At 36.3% G+C, this 27,190-nt stretch overlaps 1 protein-coding gene across 1 annotated transcript in view; it reads right to left on the minus strand.

Annotated features, from left to right (window-relative positions):
• Positions 1 to 20,207: 20,207 nt before the first annotated feature.
• Positions 20,208 to 27,190, minus strand: part of PTPN4 (protein tyrosine phosphatase non-receptor type 4) — a 290,817-nt gene continuing 283,834 nt past the window's right edge. Inside the window, exon 27 of the mRNA XM_090279321.1 lies at positions 20,208 to 20,304. Within this exon, the coding sequence (XP_090135447.1) occupies positions 20,218 to 20,304 (87 nt within the window). The 3' untranslated portion in view covers positions 20,208 to 20,217. The remainder of the gene's footprint in view (positions 20,305 to 27,190) is intronic.

Raw genomic sequence — 27,190 nt, forward strand, 5'->3', positions numbered from 1 at the left:
GACTGTGCTTTCCACTGGCCTGCCACTGCTGTCACTGCTGCCACCACCACGCCGCGTCCTCTCTGCCCCAGCTTTGCCCCTCCTACCTGTCTGGATGAGTATTTCTTCTTTATATCTTTGTTTATTGGACTTCCATGCAGCTTGATTTTCTAGAACTTCTCATTGTCTCTAGTTTTGAGGTAGTTGTATTTTTTCTTAGTTGTGGAGGGAGACGCCGCTTGTTTGTGTAGGCCTCCATCTTGGCTGAAGTCACACTATTAGGTTTTCTTAATGGTGAAATTATCATGAAACTGAGACTTAAGGGAAGAAAAGAAAGGAACCAAGGCTCAGTTAGTGCTCTAGAACTTAATGTGCATGAGTCACTTGGAGATGTTGTTAATAAGTTTGGGGTGGGGCTTGAGAGTCTGCATTACCCACAAGCTTGCAGTTTGTGATATTGCTCATTAGTGAGTTAGGCTTTGAACAAGGAGATCTGTAGGTGACCACTGCCACGTCTATGACTATTGTGTGATACCAGGGCTTGTGGGGCTATTAGGGGATCATAAATAAAAAGATCAGTGGTAACTGTCTGCCACTAACTCACTTGGAAAAGGATTCATCGTTTCTGGCATCAGTTTTCTCATCAATAAAAAGAGATAATTAGAAAGATGATCCATACATCTCTTAAAGAGATATAAGAGGACTATATGGTAATGGGAAAAAATACAATAAAGATTTTTAAAAATAAATAAATTTTGCAAATTAAAAGAAAAACAAAGATGATTCCTGAGATCTCTTTCAAATATTAATTATAAATTTATTTTTGTGTTTGTTCTTTTTTAAAGATTTAATTTAATTATTTTTAGAAAGAAGGGAAGGGAGGAAGAGAGAGAAGAGGAGAAACATCAATGTGGGGGAGAAACACTGGCTGCCTCTTGCATGCCCCCAACCAGAGACGGGTCCATAACCCAGGCATGTGCCCTGACTGGGAATCAAACTGGTGACCTTTTGGTTTGAAGGATGATTCCCAACCCACTGAGCCACACCAGTCAGGGTTTTATTTGTTCTTTTATAGTAGTTTCCACCAGTAAACTCCCCAAGGGCAGAGATCTTCTCCCTTTGCTTCATCTAACACTTAGCAAGATCCCTGGCACCTACTTCAAATGTTCAAGGAACATTTGTTGAGGGACTAAGTGAATGAACAGGAAATGTGGATCATATTTTTAAAACAAAACTTACCTAAACTACCTCGTGCCATTCAATAAACATTGAATATACTATTATGCTAGAGATTGAAGATGCAAATTTGCCCTGCCTTTTAGAACCTTATATTCTAGTAAAAAAAAGAAAGATTTTTAATAATATATTTTTATTATTGATTTGAGAGTGAAAGAGGGAGGTGGGGGGAGGGGAGAGAGACGTCAATTTGTTGTTCCACCCATCTATGCATTCATTGGTTGCTTCTTGTATGTGTCCTGACCGGGGATTGAACCTACAACCTTGGTGTATAGGGATGGTGCTCTAACCAACTGAGCTACCAGACCAGAACCTACAATAAATATTATTAATAGCTGACATTTTAGTTAGTGTTCCAAGCACATTGTATTAATTTATTCCAACTACTCTAGGAGGTAGGTACTGCGATAATCTCCACTATGCAGATATGGAAATAGATTCAGAAAGGTTAACTTGCCCGAGATCACACATCTAGTACAGGATAGACCTATATGTAAATACAGGTGGTCCACCTCCAGAGCCATATTCTTTTATTTTTTTAAATCTTCATCCAAGGATTTGTTTTTATTGATTTAGAGAGAGAGGGGGGAAGAGAGAAAAGGAAGGAAGAGGAGAGAGACAGAGAGACACACAGAGAGAGAAACATTGATTGGTTGCCTCCAATGGCTATTGATGATAGCCATTCTGACAGGTGTGAGGTGATATCTCATTGCAATTTTAACTTGAATTTTTCTAACTAGTGACAAACATTTTTCATATGTCTATTAGCTATCTCTGTGTGTTCATTGGAGAAGTGTCTATTCAGGTGCGTTGCCTGTTTTTTAAGTGGATTGTTTCTTTTTTGAGTGTTGAGTTGTATGAGTTCTTTATAAATTTTGGATATTAACCCCTTATCAGGTGTCCAATTGGTGAATATGTTCTCCCATTGAGTGGGTTCTTTTCATTTTGTTGATAGTTTCCTTTGCTGTGCTAAAACTTTTTAGTTTTATGTAATCTCATTTGTCTATTTTTTCTTTTGTTTCCTTTGCCTGAGGGAATATATCAGAAAAAATGTCTGAGATTTTACTGCCTATATTTTCTTCTAGGAGTTTTATGGTTTTGAGTTTTACATTTAAGTCTTTAATCCATTTTAAGTTTATTTTGTATATGGTGTAAGAAGGGTTTCTAGCTTCATTTTTTGCATGTATTTGTACAATTCTACCAACACCATTTACTAAGTAGACGGTATGTACCTCATTGTATGTTCTTGCCTCCTTTGTCAAATATTAATTGACCATATAGGTATGGGATTATTTCTGGGCTCTGTACTCTGTTCCATTGATATATGTGTCTGTTATTATGCCAGTACCATGTTGTTTTGATTATGGTGGCCTTGTAGTATTGTTTGACATCAGGAAGCATGACTTCTCCAACTTTGTTTTTTCTCAAGATTGCTGAAGGTATTCAGGGTTTTGGGGGGTTCCGTATAAGTTTTTGGATTATTTGTTCTAGTTATGTGAAATACATCATGGTATTTTGATAGGAATTGCATTTAATCTATAGATTGCTTTGGGTAGTATGCACACTTAAACAATGTTAACTCTTCCAGTCCATGAGCATTATATATACTTCCATTTTAGGTATCTTCCTCAATATCTTTTTTCAGCGTCTTAACTGTTTTCTGAGTACAGGTCTTTTATATCCTTGGTTAAATTTATTCTTAGATATTTTAATGTTTTTGTTTTAATATGCTTTATTGTTTATGCTATTACAGTTGTCCCAATTTCTTTTCCCTCTGCTCCCCTCCACCCAGCGACCCCCCCTCACTCCACTTGTCCCCCCCCCTTAGTTCATGCCCATTGGTTGTACATATGGTTTTTCTCAACATCTTCTTGTCTACTCCACTCCCTCCTACTATGCCTCTTAATTCCTGGACCATCTCCCTCCCTTTCCCCCATCCCCCTCCCCACTGACCTCTCCCCAAAATGTTCCCCATACCTATAATTCTTTTCACATTCTCGTTGCCTACTTAGTCTGCCTCTGTTTTAATTCCCTAGCTTCTGTTGTTGGTTGTTGTGATACAGTTTTCATTTTAATGTTCATAGTTTTGATCCTCCTTTTCCTAAACAAGTCCCCTTATCATTTCATATAACAGTGGTTTGGATCTGATGAACTCCTTCAGTTTTACTTTGTCCTGAAAGCACTTTATCTGCCCCTCTATTCTCAATGACAGCTTCACTGGATAGAGTAATCATGGTTGTAGGATTTTTATATCTACATTCATCAATACTATTAGCCTATAATATTATTTCTTTGTAGTGTCTTTATCTGGTTTTGGAATTAGGATAATTCAGGCCTAGTAAAATGAGTTTGGGAGCCTTCCCTCCCCTTGAATTTTTTGAAATACACTGAGGAGTATAGATGTTAATTCTTCTTTCAATGTTTGTTACCCTCACCCGTGAAACCATCCAATCGAGGACTTGTGTTTGTGAGAAGTTTGTTTGATTATTGTATCAATTTCATTTGTTGTAATCTGTTCAAATTTTCTGTGTCTTCTTGATTCAGTTTTGGGAGACTGTATGCTTTCAGGTAGTTATCCATTTCTTCCAGATTGTCCAATTCATTGGCATATAGTTGTTCATAATATTTTCTTATAATCCTTTGTATTTCTGTTGTATTAGTTGTTACTTCTCCTCTTTCATTTCTGATTTTATTTATTTGGATCCTCTGTTCTTTTTTCTTGATGAGTCTGGTTAAAGATTCATCGATCGCATCTTTTCAAAGAACCGGTGCTTAGTTTCATCAATCTTTTGTATTGTTTTTTGAGACTCTATTCTGTTTACTATATTTCAGCTCTGGTCTTTGTTATTTGCCCTTGTACTCACTTTGGGCTTTGTTTGTTTTTCTTTTTCTAGTTCCTTGAGGTGTAAGGTTAAATTTTTTTTTTTTTTTTTTTTTTTTTTTAGCTTTTTCTTGTTTCTTGAGGTAGGCCTGTAATGCTATGAATTTTCCTCTTAAAACTACTTTTTTTGTGTCCCAAAGATTTTGGGTTGTTTTGCTCTTATCTTTATTTGCCTCAAGTTACCTTTTGAGTTTTTTCCCCCTCAATATCATCGTTAACATTTATTGTTTAGTAACGTGGTATTTAGCCTCTCTTTTTTTTCTTATAATTGTTATAGTTTCAGACCATTGTGGTTGGAGACGATGCTTGATACAATTTCAGTCGTCTTAAATTTATTGAGGCTTCTTTTGTGTCCTAACGTGGTCTATTGTAGAAAGTGTTCCATGTGCACTTGAAAAGAATAAGTATTCTGCTGTTTAGAGGTGAAATGCTCTGAAAATATCAAATTACCCCATTTGTTCCAGTGTGTTACTATGGCCACTGTTTTCTTGTTGATTTTTTGCCTGGAAGATCTATCCATTGATGTCAATGGGATGTTAACATCCTCTACTATGATTGTATTACTGCTGTTCTCCCCCTTTATGTACATCAAGATTGGCTTTATATATTTAGGTGCTCTATGTTGGGTACATAAATGTTTACAAGGGTTATATCCTGTTGTTGAATTGATCCCTTTATCATTATGTAGTGTCCTTCTTTGTCTCTTATTATAGCCTGTGTTTTAAAGTCTATTTTGACTGATATGAGTATTGCTAGCCCAGCTTTTTAAAAATATTTCCATTTGCATGAAATATATTTCCTCATTCCTTTACTTTGAGTCTGTTTGTGTCTTTTATTTTGAGGTGGCTCTCTTGTAGACAGCATATATATGGGTCTTGTTTTCTTATCCATTCAGCTACCTGTGTCTTTTAATTGGAACATTTAATCCATTTACACTTAAAATGATTATAAATGATTATTTATAGGTATGTATTTATTGCTATTTTTTCTTTAGAACTATTTTTCTCTTTCTTCTCCTTAAAGAGGGCCCTTTAATATTTCCTGTTGTACTGGTTTGCTGGTTAGGTTTTTCTTTTTCTTTTTCTTTTTGCATGGAAAGCTCTTAATTTCTCCTTCAGTTTTAAATGATTGCCTGGCTGGGTAAAGTTGTCTTGGTTGTAGGACCTTGCTTTTTATCACTTTGAATATTTGGTGCCAATCCCTTCTGGACTGAAATGTTTCTGGTGAGAAAACAGCTGGCAGTCTTATTTAAACTCCCGTGTAGGCAATTGTTTTTCTCTTCCTTCTTTTAAGAATCTCTCTTTGTCTTTAACTTTTGGCATGTTCATTGTGATGTGTCTTGTTCTGGGCTTTTTTGGTTCATCTTCTTTGGTACTCTTTGTGCTTCCTGGACTTGGGTGTCTTTTTCCTTCCCAAAGTTAGGAAAGTTTTCAGTCATTATTTTATCAAATAGGTTCTCAATCCCTTGAAACCTATTTGGGATAGGTGGTACTCCTATTATGAGGATGTTGTTACGTTCTATGTTGTTCAGAAGGCTCTTAAACTATCCTCATTTTGAAAAATACTTCTCCTTTTTTTCTGCTCTGATTGGGTGTTTTCTGCTACTTTGTCTTCTAAATCACTGGTTCGATCCTCTGCTTCATAACTGTTGATTCCTCTAGTGTATTCTTTGTATATGACTGGGTCTTTTTGTTTGTTTGTTGCTATGTCCCTTTTTATGCTAACTGCCTCTTTGTTTAAATTCTCAATGAGTTGATTTTTTCTTCCCCTAAGTTCTTTGAGCATCATTATAACTACTGTTTTGAACTCTGTATTAGTAGATTGCTTGCCTCCATTTAATTTTTTTTCTGGGGCTTTCTCATGTTCTTTCATTTGAGGCATGTTTCTTTGTCTCCCCATTTTGGTTGCCTCTCTCTATATATTTCTGTGTATTAGGCAGAACTGCTGTGTCTTCCAGTCTTGGTGTGCTGGCCTTATATAATAAATAGCTGATGAAGCTCAGTGTTGCAGTATCCCTGATCAATTGAAGTAGGTGCTCCAGGAATGCCCTTTGTGTGGATTATGTGAGCCCTCCTGTTGTAGTTGAGTTTTGATTGCTGTTGGCCCATCTGTTCATGGGGTTGACCCTCAGGCTGGTTGAATATGAGGATTACTCCTGACCACAGTGTATGAGCAATTATGTGTGTGGTAGGCCTTACTCCATGAAGCAGAATTAACCCCAGCAGGGTGTAGTGTCTGTTGAGATCTCCTTTTCCATGTGCCACTTGTGGGGTTAATTGGGTTATGCTCTGATATTGTCTGAAGCTGGCCACTGAATGTGTTGATTCTTCAGTCTCTTGGGAGTGACTTTTTCAGGCCAATGTTAGGCATTGCCTGTGACCAGCCCCGAGCTACTTATTTGGAGCTATAAAGCAATCCACAGTATGTGGCTGCTCTGCTGAGCTTCGGCGTGCATGGGAGGGGCCAAGTTGCACACCAAGGCTGACTTCCACCAGCACCAAGCTCAGGAACATGTCAACGAAAGGCCCAAGGCACCCTAAGGGACTCCACCTCTGCTTGCCAGCTGCCTGATAAGACTCAGTCACTGAAATTGTCTCTGGTGGTACACAAGTTGTGTGATGTAGGTCCTCAGTGAGTCTCCAGATAGGGTCAAGTGAAATTTATTCAAACTCTGTGACAGTGCTGAATCTAAGGCCATTTAGTAGAATTCCCAGGGTATACCAAAGCCAGCCACCACCAACTGGGTGCCTGTATACCTTCGTGGTGGGGCAGGGTCTCAGGAAGTCTTCAGGATGAGGCAAACAGTGCTCATTTGGCCCGAAAAGACCAAGTTTTGACTGTATGAAGGTGGGGGCTCTGCACAGGATGCTGGTGCTGGTCAGGTGTGCAGGGGAAGAATCACCCCACCCTAGAGCCACACAACTCTGTCTCCCCCTGATTTTTCCAGGACCTTCTTGAGAGTCTTCCAAGAAAGTCTGTTCTACAGGTCCTTTTTGCCATTTCTGAGTCTGTTTCTTTTGAATTATTTTTCTTCTAAGGGTCATATTTACTTGCTTCTCTCTACCTAGAGTAATTTTTGTTTGGAAGCTGGGCATGGTTAATTTTATTTTGTTAAATGTTATTTTTATTTTTAAGATTTTTTCTTTTTTTTTTTTTTAGAGAGGAGGAAAGGGAGAGAAACATCTATGTGTGAGAGATACAGTGATCAGTTGCTTCTTGCATGCCCCCAACTGGGGAACTGGCCCACAACTCAGGCACGTGCCCTGACTAGAAATCAAACCCCTCAGTTTGCAGGCGGGCACTTGATCCACTGAGCCACACCAGCTATGGCTTGAAAGATATTTTTAGGTGGACTTTTATCTGTCAGGCAGTTAAGTAACTTGTGCATTAATTTGATCATTTTGAGATTTGCTTAAAGATCTTTTAGATGAGAGCAAAGTAGCCTTTACTCTACAGTTTGTTTAGCCTCACTTCTAAGTCTAGCTTTTCTTGGGTTTTTACTGAATGCCCTTTATTTTCAAAGAGGTTTCTTCATTTGCTTGAAGGGAACTTGAATTACTCCCATAATTTTGGCCAGCTCTGGGGCTATTCATGTTACAACTTGTTAATTGCCTTTCCTCAAATGTTTAAGTATGGCCTCATGGAATTTCGGCATATGCAAAGATTAACATTCAGTGCAGAACTCAAGGTGCTTTATGTAAATTTCTTGAATTTCCTCTTCTGGAAATTTGCTTTATGCCTTCTAGCAGCTCCAACTTCTTAAAACTCTAACATGTCTCCCCAACTAGCAAGATTACCAGTCCTATTTGGGTTCTGTATTTCAGTAGTAGTTTATAAATTGCCTCCACATAGAAAACTTGGCTTATGGTAAGGCTCACCTCACTTCTCTTTTCTTAAGGATTATAGTCTTGCTCTGCTTGGTCTAATATTGTAAAAGTTGCTTCCTACATTCCGTCAAACTTTTTAGTTATTCACACCAGAAGGATGATTCTGAGCTCTGTTACTACCTCATGGTCAGAACAGAAGTCCAAGTAATATTTTTGTCTAAGTAGACTAAATTATAAAATCAAAGGTCCCAAATGAGGAATTCACCAAAAACAAAATATGCATGGCCAACGAACATATAAAAAGATATTCAAGAGACTTCCTTGCACAACCATAAAAAGGAGCACAACCAACCTCAAAACAAAAAGCACCCAGAACTGCCAGAAAATCAAACTATATGGAAGTCAGACAACCAAGGACTTAAAGAAGCTATATTCATCCAGATGGGGACTGCATAGACCTGGAACGTACACAAACCCACCCATTCTGGGAACCACTGCCAGGGAAGCAGCTGGAGGAGTGCCAGGTGTGTACGGGAAGTGGGTGAAGTGATTGGAAATGAGGTGAGTGCCAAGGAAGACTCCAGAAGTCAGGCAGCATTGATATTGTCCCCTCTCTGACCCCTCCCCACCTCCACAGAGCCACAAAACAGTGAAGCAGGTTGCCCTGCTTTGGAAAATACCCAAGGCCCTGCCCCATAAAACTTAACAGGTGTGCTAAGAAAGGGAGTCAGAGCAGCTCTATCACAGGGAGGTTGTCAAATTGAGGAGTCAAAAAAAATATGGCCCCAATGAAGGAAAATTAAAAACGCCAGGAAAAGGACTAAATGAAACAGAGATAACCAACCTATCAGAAGCAGAGTTCAAAACATGTGATCATAATGCTCAGAGATCTCACTGAATATGGCTAAAGCATTAGGGAAGAAATGAGGCCTACATTAAGTGAAATAAAGAAAAATCCACATGAAACCAACATTGAAGGGAGGGAAGCTGGGATTAAAATCAATGATATGGAACATAAGGAAGAAATTAATATTTAGTTGGAACAAAATGAAGAAACAAGAATTGAGAAAAATGAGAGAATAAGAAGGCTCTGGGACATCTCCAAAAGTGCCAATATCTGAATCATTGGGGTACCAGAAGGAGAAAAGGAAGAGCAATAAATTGAAAACTTATTTGAAAAAATAATAGAGGAAAACTTCCCCAATTTGGTGAAGGAAATAGACCTACAAGTCCAGGAAGCACAGAGAGTCCCAAACAAGCTAGACCCAAAGAGGGCGACATCAAGACACATCATAATTAAAATGCCAAAGGTTAAAGCTAAAGACAGAAACTTAAAAGCAGCAAGAAAAAAGAAGTGAGTTAACTACAAAACAGTTCCCATAATACTAACAGCTGATTTCTCAAAAGAAACTTTGCAGGCAAGAAGGGACTTGCAAGAAGTATTCAAAGTGATGAAAAGCAAGGACCTACAAGCAAGATTATGCTATCCAGCAAAGCTATCATTTAGAATGGAAGGGCAGATAAAGTGCTTCCCAAAGTTAAAGCTAAAGGAGTTCATCATCACCAAGCCCTTATTATATGAAATGTTAAAGGGACTTATTTAAGAAAGAGATCAAAACTATGAACATTAAAAAGGCAACTATCAACAACTGAATCTAAAAAATCAAACTAAGATATGGAGATCTTTTGGAGGATTATCAGTGGGGAGGGGAAAGGGGGAGAATGAGGGAAAAGCTCCAGGGATTAAGAAGCATAATTGGAAGGGACAAAATAGACAGGGTGATGTTAAGAATAGTATAAGGAATGGAGAAGCCAAAGAACTTATATGCATGACCCATGGCATTGAACTAAGGCTGGGAGATTGCTGGAGGTAAGGGAGGTACCAGGCAGAGGAGGACAAAGAGGGGAAATTGGGACAACTGTAACAGCATAAGAGCATAATCAATAAAATATACTTAAAAAAGATAATCAGTCTTGCTATTTATATTTAATCAGTCTTTCTATTTAATGCATACATCATTACATATAAGGACATTTTAAAATCATATCAGGGATGAAGACACACAATGTTGATGAGATTTAAAGTGATATACAACATCTGTCCAGAAGGTATCCAGCCATGCAATATGAAAAAGTTATATATTGAAGAGGATACAAGAAACATTGCACATAGGACAATGATGCCTCAGTCCCCTTCAAAGTAAGCACCTTGGGACCTCACACAATTCTAACTGCCATCAGCTGCCCTACTGTACTTTCCTGAATCTCATAGAGGGTCTGAAATCTCTTCTCTTTCAAAGGTGATTGTGGTTTTGGGAAAAGCCAGAGAAGTCTCAGGGTGCCATATCTGGGCTGAGTCACCTGGGTGACTTGATGTTTCACCAAAAACGCTGCACAAGACGTGATGCATGAGCAGGTGTATTGTGATGATGAAGCAGCCAATAACCAGTTGCCCATAGCTGTAGTCTTCTCAATCACCCGAACAGTTTCTGCAGAGGAATGTTCAAGCTTAATGCAAAATTCGATGCAGATCTGTTGCTCTACTCCCTCAGTCATTTTTAATGTGATGGCTACACAGTACATGTGGCCGCTCAATGGCATCTACCGTCTTCACTGACTAGTACAGTGAAGTTGTCATCATTTACACATGTGCAATCCAGTCCACTCTCCTTGGCTGCCAGATTACATCGATGTCACACAAACCATTCTTGTTATATTAACAATGGCTGGACTTTTTCCAGACAGACCTCATATATAACTATGATTCTGTTCCTGTTCTAGTTGTTTGCTTAGTTTGCTTTTTTAGATTCAGTTGTTGATAGCTGTGAATTTGTTGCCATTTTAATGTTCATAGTTTTGATCTTCTTTTTAAGTCCCTTTAACATTTCATATTTAAATATACTTATAAGTATATATAAATATATAAAATATAATTATATAAATATAAATTATATTAATATACAAAAATGTATTTAAAACTTAATGGTAGGCTTAATATTTTCTAATTTTACTGTTAAAAATTTCATGTCAAGAAAGATGATTAGTGAATACTAGTTAAAGATATGCATGCTGAGGTGCTCAGGGGTGAAGTGTTCAGATGTTGTCAACATAATTGTATAAAATGTCTAAGAAAAGATGGATTGATGGGTGAAGAGAAGTTTAGTACATGAACATGTATGTGCTAAAGCAAATATAGCTGGATGTTAATTGAAAAACCTAGGGAATGTACTTTTTCTGTATATTTGAACATTTTTATAATACAATGTTTGCAGTAATTTTATATATAGTTGACCCATATGTACAAGCATGGTTTAAAAGGGTACATATAAAAGTCTAACCGTGTCTGTTTCTGTGTATTAAGTAGAGCTACTTTGGCTCTTAGTAGTGTGGCCTACTAAGGCACCTGTAAATTGTGTGGGGTGGAGCCTTAGGTAATGTGGCAACCTGCTTCACCATTTTGTGGTTCTGTGTGGAGAATGGATAGTGCCACTGACTGGGCTTGGAGGTTTGCCTGGCACTTGCCATGTTTCCAGTCACTTCACCCACTCCCTGTATGTGACTGGTTCCTTCCAGCTGTAGCCCTGGTGCAGAATACCAGAGTGGGTCTGTTTGTGCATGTTCTGAGACCATGCAGGCCCTTTAAGCAGTCTCCTGAAAACCTGGCAGTTTCTTTTGCTGCCCCAACCCCCTGGGTTTTTACAGCCAAAAGTTAGGGGCTTTATCTGCCCGGAGCTGGAACCTGGACTGTGCGGTCTGTCCAGGGCTGGGATCACTCACTTCCAAGGTATTCCTCAAGATTTTTAGCTACCACACATGAATGTGGGACTGACCACATGGTCTTTCTGCACCACACTTCATTGCCTCGCCTCTCTGGCCATCTCCACCCATCCTATCCATCAGGATGAATGTGGATTCTTTAAATCCTTGGTTGTGAAGACTTCCATACAGTTGGATTTCCTGACAGCTCTTGGTATTCTATTAAATTGTAATTTCCTCTGCGGTTGCGAGAGGAGGCAAAGCATATTTACCTATGCCTCCATCTTGACAGGAAGTCTTTAGAATCTATTTTATAAGCTTGTATATAAGAACAGTCATGGCATAATCATAAACCTTAATTAATCTTGTCTTTTTTGTATAATTTTAGTAAACAAGTATTTAAATATTAATATTTTCTCTAAGAAATAATTTTCTTTCAGATGAAAAATGGCATTCCTAACTGCACTTGTGGAAGATATCTCAAGCTGACTTCAGGAATAGAAAGAAAGTTTCTTTATTTTGATTGACAAGGTCTTACATTAGGAATACCAGAATATAGGCGCTGGTGCTGGGAGATCATCAGACATTCTTCTTCTAAATTTCTTATAGTTACTTACTCTCCCCTTCTCCCAATACAGCCCCCGTGTGTGCCCATAACTCGAGATAAATGTTGCATTTAGCACTCTCCTAGTCCCTTCTGTTCATCCATTAATGAATATAACCATTGTCAGAAAAGCCCAACAACAAAAAAACTCCCATAAAATAATCTTCAAAACTGCTACTTTAAATTACTAAAGCACATCTTTATTTAGCAATTGAAACAATTTTAAAACTCACAGCTAGAATTTTTTTCACGTTTGTACCTTAACTATTTCTCAATAAAATGAATATGGCCAACTAAGTATGTGTCATAGCATTTTACATAACATAAATGACTCTTAGGACTAAAAGAGTTTAATGCAAATCAGCATTTTAATCCTGTTTGCTATTAGTATTCATATTTTTACATGAATTAGTTGTAGGAATTATAATTTTTCACCAATATTCAGACAAACAAATACACAGTCTTTCAAGCATATAGTAAGTTGCAGTAATAAATAGGGATTTCAAATTATCCAGTGTTGACCAAATTCAAGCTTATACATTTTAAATAAACCCTAAGTTTCTTTGCCTCTTAATTAGGAACAAAGGCTATCGAAATATATTTTTGTAAAATGGGAGGAGAGTTAGTTTAAACAATTAGGGGGCTAATTCCATTTGCTACTAGTTCAGTACAATGAAATGTGAAATGGCAGCAGAAATGTAAAACTCTATTTTAATTAGGAAATAAACTATTTTTAACCAAGTGACTTTATGCCATTCATATTTACATATAGCACCTGATACAAGAAAAACAATCCCAAATTAAAACACCCTCTACATAGAATAATTTTAAAAACTACTGCTTATCACTTATGAGTATATAGTAAACTACTTGTCCTAAAATTAAGCCTACACTGTAGAAAATAAAGACTAGCTTTTCTTATTTGAAAAATTACATTATGAACTGTAAATGCAATGTCCTGATGCTGTAGAACACTGGGTTGGACAGCTTTAATTTTTTAAAGCACATACATTGTAATGATAGAAAATAAAAACAGCTTAATGTAAACTGTTTTTAGTTTCTTAAATCCTGCCCCTTGATATGTATTTATAGTATCAGGACTTTGCCCACTTCAACTTACTTGTGGTGCAATATTGACCTGATCCCTTAGGTGCTACACAAAACTAAACAGAAGGATTTCCAAATACTTATGTAATATACAAAAATGCAAAGCAGAAATGTTGTAGTAAACCAAACTTGGTTGAAGCTAGCTGAGAGAACTTAGTTCAGCAATAGTCATCTGGGTAGCCTTTATTGTACTAAATAAGTTACAGAAAAGTGGCAAAGCTAAAATCACACAAGTTACCTTTTAAGTACTAAATGATCAAGAGATCACTGCAAAGCATTTAAATTGGGTCCAATCAAATGAGCTCTACATACTAATTCATTACATTTTTTCTGCATTTACAAGACTCCTAGGATATTTTTAGATGTATAAATTAAGTCAGTAGTAAGCGTGAAATAAAGTGCTATTATTTGAAATTCAAGGAATCAGTTTCAGCATCGACATTTGGCCTACTCTCTACAGAATACAAGAAAGAATGAATAACCTTGTCAGCTCACTGAAGGGTGGGAAAAGATGGGGACAAGAGAATCCCAGAACTGGGTTGAAATTTCCTTGCCCAGTAAGGCAAATAACTGGAACACTATATTTCAAAAGTAAAAACGAAAAAACTTCTTTTACATAAAAAGTAAAATGGGCTCAATTGTGACGGTAGTGGATTTGGGGAAACCACAGATCACTACCTATTTGAGTTTAGGATTGTAAGCAGGGATGAGCCCCCTTGAGGGCTTCATGGTGATCATTTCATTTAAAAATGTGGCATTTTAGTTAAGGTTATCACAAATACTTGCTAAATTTTGGACACTCCCAAGATTAAGGGGGCCCAAACCTAATCTTTTAGTAACTGTTAATAACAGTTAACGAGGAAGATATCTTTTTTTTTTTTTTTTTTGGAAGATATCATCTTATAGTTAGTTGTTCATGGTACTTAGTTCACAAAGACTACTGTAAATGAAAGTCAATGATTTTTTTACAAGTTGGAGGGATGGAAACAGGTGTCAAAATAATGAAGGCCCCATTGAGTCAAGTTTCATGAGTTATAGATAATAACTTGCCTTTTAAAGAAATTGTTGAACAAGTAAATTATGCCTAAAGATGTTAGTTTAAAATGTAGGCTTTTCTGTTGTTTTTTGTTTGTTTTCAGTTGACTTAATAAACCCTTATACATATAGGATAAGACACCACTGCTGCAAGTTAGAGTTGGGCTTTATCTATCAAAGATACTGAGAATAAAAAGGCAAAACTCTTCATCAGGGGCCTCTGCACGCATTTACTGTGGTAAATCTTAGGCAGAGTTTTCTGGCTTCATCAAAGTCACACTCTCACATGACCTCATTGTTGCTGTAATAGTGAGAGCCTGAGAACTTTCATTCATGGTAAACACATTTGTTTACCCTCACACAAAAAGAAACTTCCACACTTTAGAGAAGTCTAGAATTCAGCTATGGTACACTTAAAAACAGTATGCACAGATTTTCTTGAAATTTACTATTCTACAGCTAAAACAAAGCAAAATGAAAAAGAATAATTATATTTGAAATATGCTTCAATAATGATTCTTATTTATAATAGTTACCTTTTCTAAAATTGCATTTTGTATAGTTAAGTGGAATACACTGTTCCTTTCCTTTTCAATCCTTCACTGATTTTATTTTTAAAACAACAAATATCCTTATAATTGAGTCATAATTCTAATAACATTTAAAAGATCCATTTTCTTTACAGCATGGAAGATATACAAATATCATTTTTTCCTTTCTAAACACTGAAGTAAAAGAGGTTAACAATTTCAATCCTTCGCCCATAGAAAAATATTTTCTATATCACGTACAGCATAATAGGAAAATTCAAGTGTTCAACTGAAAGTTCTATGAGCACTACAAGGCTTTAAAACATTTTCATTCTTATATTTAAAATTTTAAAAGGTTTCAGGAGGTTAAACACTAGGACTTTACTCCTAAAATTGTAGTCTTTAACTTGCAATATTGCTAAAACCTTTCACTTAATACATTAAAAAAAAATCAATTTACTTATTTACGCAATGAACCATATTCAGTCAATGTTGATAAACTGCACCCTGGTAGATATTACTTTTGGCTGCCCACTTAGCTTGCATTACTAAAACAAAATCAACTAATATAAAACCTCTTTAGAAATCGACAATAAACTGCTGTAGAAATAGCAAATTTAGATAGGAAACAAATAACAATTTGGTGTCCACCCATGACAACTTCACCAAGATTATGAAAATTAAATGTCTAAATTTGGACTGAAATAGGGTTTATCTCGATAATATTGAAAGACTATTGTAATTGCTACTAGAATGAAACCTGTATACAATAAAACACTGTTGGTAATTGATGCAGACATTATAGAGCAAGTTGAACCCCACAAAATACAATTTAGAGATTAATTTCATGGGCTTTTTATAAAATTGCTGAAATACCTACTGACAGCCCTAAAATGTTTTATTATGTAAATGTGTTTGTACATAATTCTCAAAGAATTTTACAAAGCAGTTGCTAAACTTGTGTTGTGATCACACTAAGGCACCAATAAATCTTCGCCAACAGATCAGTAATCCTGATGTTTGATAAAATTAATCCAGTGGGTTTCAATAACATAGCCATTTTACTTGCAGGAAACAACATACAAAACAATGCTTGCAGAAATTGTGGTTGGATAGCTGAAGTAAATGTGGGAAGTAAGCAATGTTAATAGTTACTTTGTTGATGTGGCATAAAAGCAAGCTGTGGCATAATTTATCTTGGTCTTCTCATGTTATTAAGACATGTTTATTCCAACAAATATTTACCATAATGCGTTTACTCTAAGTGACTTAAATGCAAATTCACCTGAACTACAAAATAATTACAACAAGAGATGTAAACATATTCCACATTATTGTGGTATAAACGATTTTTATGAATTCAAACCTACTTTGGCAAACTTACCATCATAATATTTTAAATATTCAAAACACAGATATCAAATAGAACATTGTTAAAAATTCTTGTTTCCTTCTCCCTTCCTGGTAAGATTATAAAACAAGTAATGCTTTAATTCTACTACATGTTCACATTATGAACATAAATTATTTGAGTACAGGTGGACATGTATTCTAAATCTTAGTTTTATGCTTTAAGTGCTTTTAAAAATTAGTTTTCTAACTTGCATTTTAGAATGTCTTCACACTGCACAAATATCATCTTAAATACCTTACAAAAGTTTATGATCTGTCAAGGAAGCAAACTGAGTCAGGGTCCTAATTAGGATTACTTTAAAAAGTCTACTTATTTTCTAAATTAAGTGACATCTTTTAAGGTCATCATAGTTATTAAGTAAAATCACTGCCTGAGTGTAATTCTTGCTCTGAAATAAGACTAAAATTCATGAGAATTTACAATAATCACATATGTTGCCTAAAATAGAGATTGAGATTAGATAAAAAATCTTCCAAGTTCCTTTTAGCTCTAAAGTTATAGTACTTCTAGTAAAGACATGAGAATTTTGCTCAAATACCTAATTAGACCTGATTAGATCTGCCAACAAATTATAAACAACTCTATACTTCAAATAGCAATCCTTTACCCTCTGTTATCATTAGCTTTTGTGAAGCACAAATATGTAAACACACAAAAGTATCTCTGTGTAATATTAGTACTGGAAACCACCAGGCAACTGTCTTAATGGCTTAACATACCTTTATACATATGAAATCAGTTTTTACATATACATTTTTTTTTTACTCAATCAAAATTATAAAACCTTTCCCTACCTCCTACTTGTGCTAGCAGGCCAAAACAAAGGAAATTATTTCTTATGCTGTTATTCTGCCTCTATTTTGAATGAATGAACTGGTTTAACAAATACTACAAATTCTTCTTCTTGTGAATGTAAAGTCTATTCCAAAATATTCCTCCTCCTATGTACATAGCATTGACACAAATCAGATGCTCAATCAAACATTTGAAACGAACATGGTAAAACTATCACAAATCAGAGAGAAAAGGTCTCACAAACATTTCTTGGCATTTAGAAAACCCCTGATTTACCAATACCTATTTCCACTTGTGAGAATAACAGGAGAGAGAGGAAGGGAAAGAGAGGGAGGGAGGAAAACAGTGGGAGGGAGAGTAGGGGGAGAGTAGTTTAGATACAAGAAATTTGGCATTTTTATCACTCTATATTATATTGATATGAATGAAATCTAAAACTACTTTGTTTACCAAAGACAGGGTGATTCCTAGAACCCTATATAGATTGATAAACAGGTTAAAAAATTCTTAGGTGTAATGGATAAAGTCTTATCTGTTGCATGAACAGGGAAGCTTAATTGGCATATTCATTTTAAGAAGTTGTGAAGGATAATTTATTTTAAATTCAAGATCCTAATAAATGTGCCTTTAAAAAAGGACCTTTTTGTACATAAAAATGACAGAGAATAACTCCCAAATAAAAAATTGATATATGAGAAATTTAAATATAACCCTAAACTTTCTAATATAATCATTTAAAGATTGGCATTATTGATTTAAAAAGGCAGCAGTCCTCATTGCTAAAAATTATTAGAGTTAACGCAGAAGTGTAAACAAAGCCCTAAACTGAAGAACATGCCAACTATGCCACTTATCTGTTTATATTTATATAACTGTATGTTTTCTTTATTAAAAAAATTTATGGTTGTCCTAGTCTATTCACACATAACAGGTTTTCTTTTTAATTTATGTGAAAAACTGCCAAAACAATGGTTAATTATGTAGACCCCAACATGATTTTATTTTTCACTTTTCAATTTACCATCATGTCACATAGCAGCCTGGATTACACTTATCTGTTGGTAGAGAATGGAATGTTCAAATAAAACTATAATTATTTACTCATACTCTCTTGACTATAAAATTCAGAAATAGATAAAGAGAATTTCTCTTTGACATAAAAGTTATGTTTACTTGTCTCTAAAAAACCTTAAAATACTTTAATACAATTTATTTGGTATCTTGGCTATTGATGTTCAGGACTTAACTTTCTAAAATTTATTATTATGGATTTTGAATATTTGAAATAACATCATTTAGATTATACTGTAGATTTTAAAATGTACATTTCTCTCCTCATACTAAATGGCATTCCAAAATACCTAATACTCAACTCCAAATTTTATCAATACTATTCTGAAATATTCAGAAACCACTGGTAAAAGTCTATTTCAATCATTAACCATATAAAATAATTGTGTAATACAACATCTCAATAGGTGATAAATTTCCACTTACAATAAAAGTGGGCAGTTTTAAAGTTCTTTCTCTCTGTAGATTAAAAAAACAAACAAACAAGAAAACAAAAAACTGGAAGAGGAAAATATACACATCCTTAAAGGGAATCAGGTCCTTCTTCCATCAGGCATGAAAATCAAAATTCTCCATGAATTAACATGCTTATAACTAAATAAGTACATATAAACTGGAGTAATTTAATTGTATACAAAAATGACAAAACCTTCACTTCAGTTATTGAGGGATTACATTTAGAAACAAGTCAATAATATTTCATTCCTTGCCAGAAGTATCCCAACCAACAGACCAGTGTGAACAAAACTTCACATAAACTGAAATTAGTGAAGAGTAATAATTTAGTTAGTGATAGAAATAAGTCACAATTAATTGCTCTAACTTTAGCTTAGAGTATCAATATGTTTAACTTTAATATGCATATTAGATGCAATTTCTAAAGTTAGGGATAAAATAAATATTAAATTCCAAGAATAAAACATCTTTTCACTTGTGCTGCTAAACTGTAACCCTTGTTCCTCAGGAAAAGAATGTGCAGATTTAAACAATTCCATAGCAGCAGAGCGCTCACTTAGTAGAACACAAATTACCTTTGCTTCCTGTGACAAAATATAGGAATTGAGTAAGAAACAGAATTTCCTTACCCTTCTTTAACTGCATAACTTTCAATATAAGAAGTTATTTTCAAATGTGAACTGATTCAAAATCCATAAAAATGTAAATGTACAATATACCTACATAATTCCTAGTGGGGTCAAATGAGTGCCTTTTCATTAGACATACAAAGACGTCTCAAGGCACTTAAGGGGTTAAGACACAATGCATGCATTCCTTTACATCAAGTATGTAAAACCACATGATTTGGAATAAGTCAACCTTATGGTAAATATCAGTTACATTATTAAATTCAAGAAAATGTATATATTCGTATTTATACTTTCTATAAGATGCTGGTAAATGGACAATGTGCAGCATTTCCTGGGAAAAGCAATTCCACTTTTCTTCTTATGAACAGCAGGTCTCTACAGGGGAGTGTAGGGGAAGATGTGCTGCATCCATAGGCAGTGTATTGGCTAATATTTAAAATGATATTGCTAAAATTAAAAAAATAAAATCTGATATTCAGTACAGTAAGTACATGAATCACTGAAAACACCAGAGCTAACTCCTGATGTTTACTTCTTTTTGCTTTCAAAATACAGGTGTGTAACAGAGATGATGAGAATTCTGAGCCTTGTTTGTGGCAATTCTACCAGAAGGGGACTGCATGGCACCACCACAAAATTTCATAAATTACCCTGAACATACTCGTAATTCACTATTTGTTCGGAGCAAAGCATGAAATACTTTTCAAACACGTGAATTATAGGTTTTGAGACAGTGACTTTTTTAAAACATAAAGTGCAACAGTGCTGAAGTTTTCAGTTTTTGTTAGTTCTTCATTTTTTTCATTTAGATGCCATTTCCTGCAAGCAGTATTACGGCGCAGTGGATGTCATGGAAAGCAGTTTTCCAACACATATCCCAGAACTCTTGTTTTCTTATTTATTTGATGATATTGTTAAGGGTTTAACAAATCCTTCTTCATAAACTTTCAAAATAGCTTCACATACAAATCTGTATTGACTCTGAAAAACAAAATATAAAAAATAGAATAGATTAGAAAAACCAAAAAACAAAACAAAAAATGACAAGCAACTCACTTGGCTTATAAAAGAAATGCAAAGTAAAACTGCACAGAGATACCATTCTTCGTGAATAGACTAGCAAAATAATTAAAAAGTCTGACATTATTTTGTTGGTGAAATTCATTCATGCATTGCTAATATCCTTATCATTTCCACAATCTCTGCAATTTGGCAGCACCTAACAATATATTAATTTATCTATTGATCCAGCAATCTCACTTTTAGAAATCTATCTAAAGATAAACTAGAAAAAGAAACTGAAAATACGTATTCACAAGTGAGGCTATTCACTGTAGAATTGTTTATAATGACAAAGATGTAAAAACAATCCAGCTTGCAATCAGGAAGGGACCTGCTCATCCTCACAGTGGAATACTATGCAGTGAGGGAGAAAGAAAAGTCTAAAGACTCCTATAGAATGATTCCAGGATATTTTGTTAAGTAAACAAAGCAAGGTAGAGAAAATGGCATACAATATGTTATCTTCATAAAAGAAAGGGGGGATATAAATATCTGTATGTCTCAATATGCGGGGTGGGGCAAAACTAGGTTTACAGTTGTGAGTATGTGAAACAGAGTTTACTCTTGTATTATTAATTATTGTAGTATTTTCCATATAAACAACTGTAAACCTACTTTTGCCCCACCCTGCACATGTTTTTAAAAAAGCAAGGGAAGGATAAAGCATTAAAAAATTGTTTTCGAGGCTAGGAGAAAAGATGGCGGTGGAATAGGTAGTAGTGTTGTCTGCTTGCTCCCATCGCTGAAAGACTTGGAGTGCAAACACGGAGAGGAGTGAGTGAGTGTGGATTTCAGACAGCGCGAGCAGGGAAGGGAATGTGGGAGGACAGAAAACTCCGTCTGTGCTCTCCAAGCGAAGTCGCAGGGCCTCCCAGCACAGGGCCTCTGCCGCACTGCACCCGAAAGGGGCAGCTGCTGACCGGCCTATTAGCCGGGATCTGCTTGGAAACTTCCCCCGGCCAAGGGTGCACTGACCAGCAAAGTCCCGGAGGGAGTCAGCAAGAAGGTTTGGCTGAAACAGCCGGAGGTGTGGGAAGACTGAACAGCCTGCACTGTGAGAAACTGTATGAACTGAGTCTAGGTGGGAACTCCCTTGGCTGGCAACCTTGGGCTAACAGCTCTGTCCCTGGGGTGCTTGCACCAAGGCTCTACCAATCAAAAAAGCAGAACTGAGCTGGGGAGAGGGGCCCATATGAGAAAGCTGCAGTGGAACTACAGACTTGGTAGGGACCTCAGGCAGGCAAGTGGCACACGCAGGCGTACAGGCAGGGCTGCAGCTTGGAGGCAACACATAGACTTTTTTGGAGGAGTGGAGACAGGACTTGAGGCTGGGCAGAGACTTTTGGCATGCGCATCCTGACCCTCCAGCAGAAGAGCGTTGCTAGACAAGCCTGAGGAGGGCTGAGGGTGCCGCAGGATCAGAGGGTGGGGACTCAACTCAGTGCAGTTCACAGCAGAGTGGCGGCAGGCCCATGAGTGAGAGAATAACCACCCCAGAATCAAGGTAGATCTCACAGCCAGCCAGCCAGAAAAGATTAGAAACCCATAGAATTTTGACCAGGGCAGATCCAGAAAAAGAAGATCGCACCCGAAGGTTGTACTGGGGAAAAACTCTTTCTTTAATCTGTTTCCTACCTTCTCTCCCTCCTATTCTTAATTTTGTTTGTTTGTTGGTCTGTTCTGTTTATCCTCCCTCCACACTAAACATATAGCATATAACTGCTATATAAACCTAACACGATACACTTCCACTGTCTCACGTCATTCTGTATTCTTCCCTCCCTGTTTCAACATACAATGTAAATATTACTTACTGTCTCGCATAGCCTTGACCCTACATGCTACTACTATTATTCTATCATCATCCCTCTCAAAAATCATCTTCCTTTCATTTAAAACAACTCTTATCGGTTTCTCCTATAGTATAATAGTTTTAACCTCTTTACATGTATATTAATACTGGTTCATTTGCTGCTGATAGTGTGATTGTGGGTAGGGGATATTTTGGAGGGTGTGGGTTTGTTGCCTGGGTTGTGAGTTTATGTTTTAACAGAATCTCCACAAAAGAACTCAAGACAAGGTGGGCAGAGTGACTCTCAATCAACTAGCCAGACGAAAGGATCCACCAAAGAGTAACTGAAATACAACCACACAACTTAAACAAACGGCATAAAGGGCGTCCCAAGACCATCAGGTTCAGGAGGTCAAAGAGACTGCACCACTGAATCCCCCAGGTCTCCTATACAGAATCTCATACCACGAAGGTGGGAAATCAAAGCAGACAAATCTAAGAAACAAAAACAAACAAGAAGCATCCAACATGGTGAGACACAGAAACAACCTCCCAATGATAGGAAAAGAGGAATCCCCAGAAAGAGAGATAGATGTAACAGACGTAAACCAACTATCAGACATGGAATTCAAAAGAATGGTTATAAAGCTCAATGAACTTGACAAACTCAAAGAAAATTACAGTGAATTCCAGGGGAATTACAAAGAACACCAGGGAAACTACAAAGGACTCCAGGGAAGCTACAAGGAACTTATGGAGAGATATGCCAGCATAAAAAAGGACACAGAAACTATCAATAGGAACCAGAAAGAAATGAAGAATACAATTTCTGAACTGAAGAATACAGTAGAAGCAATCAAAAGCAGGCTAAACGAAGCAGAGGATCAGATCAGTGAGTTAGAGGACAATGTAGAAAAAAATTCCCAGACAATGCAACAAAATGAAAAAAGACTGAAAAAGAATGATGAGGTATAAGAGAACTGCTGGACAACATGAAATAAAAAACATATTTGATTCATAGGGATAGAAGTAGGTGAAGAACAGGAGCATGGGATAGAACACCTGATTGAAAAAGTAATGACAAAATATTTTCCTAACTTGAAGAGATAAAAAGTCATGTAAGTCCAGGAAGCACAGAGAGTCCCAATGAAGATGAACCAAAAAAGGCCCTCACCAAGGCACATCATAATTAAAATGGCAACATTCAAAGAAAAAGAGAGAATCCTAGAAGCAGCAAGAGAAAAACAGCAAACAACATAAAGGGAGCTCCGATAAGGGTATTAACTGATTTCTCAAGAGAAACACTACAAGCCAGAAGGAATGGCAAAAAATATTTCAAGCAATGAAAAACAAAGGCCTCCATCCAAGAATACTCTACGCAGCAAAGCTCTCTTTCAAAATGGAAGGTAAAATAAGGTGTTTCCCAGACAAAAGAAGACTAAAAGAATATATCTCCACCAAACCAGCATTGCAAGAGATGCTAAAGGGAATGCTTTAAGAAAAAGAAGAAAGAAAGAGAGGGAGAGGAACACAGGTACAAAGGGAAATGAATAAATATATGTCAATAATAACCTTAAATGTAAATGGATTAAAAGCTCCAATTAAAAGACATAGGGTAGCAGAATGGAAACATGACCCACATATATGCTGTCTATAAGAGACACACTTCAAAACAGAAGATTTACACAGACTGAAAGGGAAGGGATGGAAAAAAGTATTCCAAGCAAATGGACGTGAAAAAAAAGCTGGGGTAGCAATACTTATATCAGACGAAATGGATTTCACAGCAAAGGCCATAAAAAGAGACAAAGAAGGGCATTTCATAATACTGAAGGGAACAATCCATCAAGAAGATATAACCCTGGTAACCATATATACATCCAACATAGGAGCACTCAAATATATAAGGAAAGTTCTAGAAGATTACAAGAAGGATATCAACAGCAACACACTCATAGAAGGGGACTTTAACACCCCATTGTCAACAATAGACAGATCTTTGTAGGAAACAAACACCAAAGATATTGAGGCATTGAACAACACTCTAGATCAAATGGACTGAACTGATATATATACAACTTTTCACCCCAAAGAGCAAAACATACATTCTTTTCCAATGCACATGGGATATATTCAAAGATAGACCACACGGTAGGACACAAAACAAGCCTCAACAAATTCAAGAAAATTTAAATTATATCAAGCATCTTCTTAAATCACAATGCCTTGAAACTAGAAATCAACCTCAAGGAAAAAACTCAAAGACATTTAAACTCATGGAGAATGAAAAACATGATATTAAATAATGAATGGGTTAACAATGACATCAAGGAAGAAATCAAGACGTTTCTGGAAACTACTGATAATCAACACAAAACAGCCCAAAACCTATGGAACAAAGCAAAAGCAGTCGGGAGGGGAAAGTTCATAGCAATACAAGCCTACCTGAAAAGGATAGAAGAATCTCAAATAAAACATCTAATCCTATAGCTACAAGAGCTAGAGGAACAACAACAAACAAAGCTCAGGGCGAGTAGAAGAAAGGAAATCATCAAGATCACAGCAGAATTAAATGACATTGAGACTAAACAAACAATTCAAAAGATCAATAAAACCAGGAGCTAGTTCTTTTAAAAGATAAACAAAATTGACAAGCCTTTACCCAGGCTCATCAAGAAAAAGAGAGGACCCAAATAAACAAAATCAGAAACGGAAGAGGAGAAATCACAACGGATACCACAGAAATACAAAGGACTGTAAGAAATTACTACAAACAACTGTATAGCAAGAAACTCGACAACCTAGAAGAAATGGACAAATTTCTAGAAACATATAATCTTCCAAAACTGAATCAAGAAGTAGATAGCCTGAACAGACCAATAACAAAAAGTGAAATTGAAGCGGTAATCAAAAAACTTCCAGCACACCAAAGCCCTGGACTGGATGACTTCACAGGTAAATTTTACAAAACATTTAGGGAAGAACTAACGCCTAGCCTTCTCAAACTATTCCAAAAAATCCAAGAAGAGGAAAAAACTCCCAAATTCTTTCTATGAAGCCAGTATTACCCTAATTCCAAAACCAGGTCAAGACACAACAAAGAAAGAAAAGTACAGGCCAACAGTGCTGATGAACATAGATGCTAAAATCCTCAACAAAATATTGGCAAACCGAATCCAGTAACATATTAAAAAGATCATACACCACGATCAAGTGGGATTCATCCCAGGGATGCAAGAATGGTTTAATATTCGCAAATCAATAAATATAATACACCACCTAAACAAAATGGAAAACAAAATGCACATGATCAAATCAAAAATGCAGAAAAAGCATTTGATTAAGTACAACACCCATTTATGATGAAAACACTCAGCAAAATGGGAACAGAGGGAGCATACCTCAACATAAGAAAGGTCATATAAGAGAAACCTGAAGCCAACATCAAACTCAATGGACAAAAACTGAAAGCTTCCCCCCTGAGATCAGGAACAAGACAAGGATGTCCACTCTCTCCACTCCTATTCAATAGTCTTGAAAGTTCTAGCCACAGCAATCAGACAAACAAACAAAAAGGCATACAAATTGGAAAGTAAAACTTTCATTATTTGCAATTGACATGATAGAGTACATAGAAAACCCTATAGACTCCACAAAAAAACTATTTGACCTAATAAACGAATTTGGCAAAAGAGCAGGTTACAAAGTCAATATACAGAAATCGAAGGCATTTCTGTACACCAATGATAAAATATCAAAAGACAGAAACTAAAAAAAATCTCATTTACTATAGCAACAAGATAAACAAAGTACCTAGGAACAAACTTAACCAAAGAGATAAAAGACCTGTACTTGGAAAACTACATAATACTGAAGAAAGAAATTAAGGAAGATACAAATAAATGGAAGCAAATACCATTTTCTTGGATGGGTAGAATCAACATCATTAAAATGGCGATACTACCCAAAGCAATTTACAGATTCAATGCAATCCCTATTAAAATATCAACGACATATTTCACAGACCTAGAACAAATACTTCAAAAATTCATATGGAACCAAAAAAGACCCCGAATAGCAAAAGCAATCTTGAAACAGAAGAACACAGCAGGTGGAATCATGATATCAGACATCAAACTATACTACAAGGCCACGGTAATCAAAACAGTCTGGTACTGGCGTAAGAACAGAAATATAGATAAATGGAACAGAATAGAGCCCAGAAATAAACCCAGGTCTATATGGTCAACTAATATTTGACAAAGGGGGAAGGAGCATAAAATGGAGTGAGAAGAGCCTCTTCAACAAATGGTGCTGGGAGAACTGGACAGGGACATGCAAAAACATGAAACTAGACCACCAACTTACACCACACACCAGAATAAACTCAAGATAGATCAAAGACTTAAGTGTAGGCTGTGACACCAAAGAAGTCCAAGGGGGAAACACAGGGAGGATAATTTCAGATATCCCATGTAGCAATATTTTCACGATACATCTCCTAAGGCAAGGGAAATAAAGGAAAGTATAAACAAATGGGACTACATCAAACTAGAGTTTCTGCTCAGCAAGATGAAAAGGGAACCAACCATACAGGAAAATATATTTGCCAATGATACCTTACATAAGGGATTGATCTCCAAAATATATAAAGAGCTTACACATCTCAACACCAAGAAGACAGACAGTCCAATTAAAAAATGGCAAAGGACCTGAACAAACACTTCTCCAAGGAGGATACACAGAGGGTCCACAGACACATGAAAGAATGCTCAACATCACTAGCCATCAGAGAGATGCAAGTAAAAACCACAATGAGATACCACTTTACACGAGTCAGAATGGCCATCATCAACAAATCCACAAACAGTTAGTGCTGACGAGAATGTGGAGAAATAGGAATCCTAGTGCACTGTTGGTGGGAATGCAGACTGCTACAGCCACTATTGAAAACAGTATGGAATTACCTCAAAAAACTAAAAATGGAACTGCCTTTTGAACCAGTGATTCCAC

Source organism: Furipterus horrens, unplaced genomic scaffold, assembly GCF_987537825.1.
Source record: "Furipterus horrens unplaced genomic scaffold, mFurHor1.1.pri manual_scaffold_1, whole genome shotgun sequence".
Lineage (NCBI taxonomy): Eukaryota > Metazoa > Chordata > Mammalia > Chiroptera > Furipteridae > Furipterus > Furipterus horrens.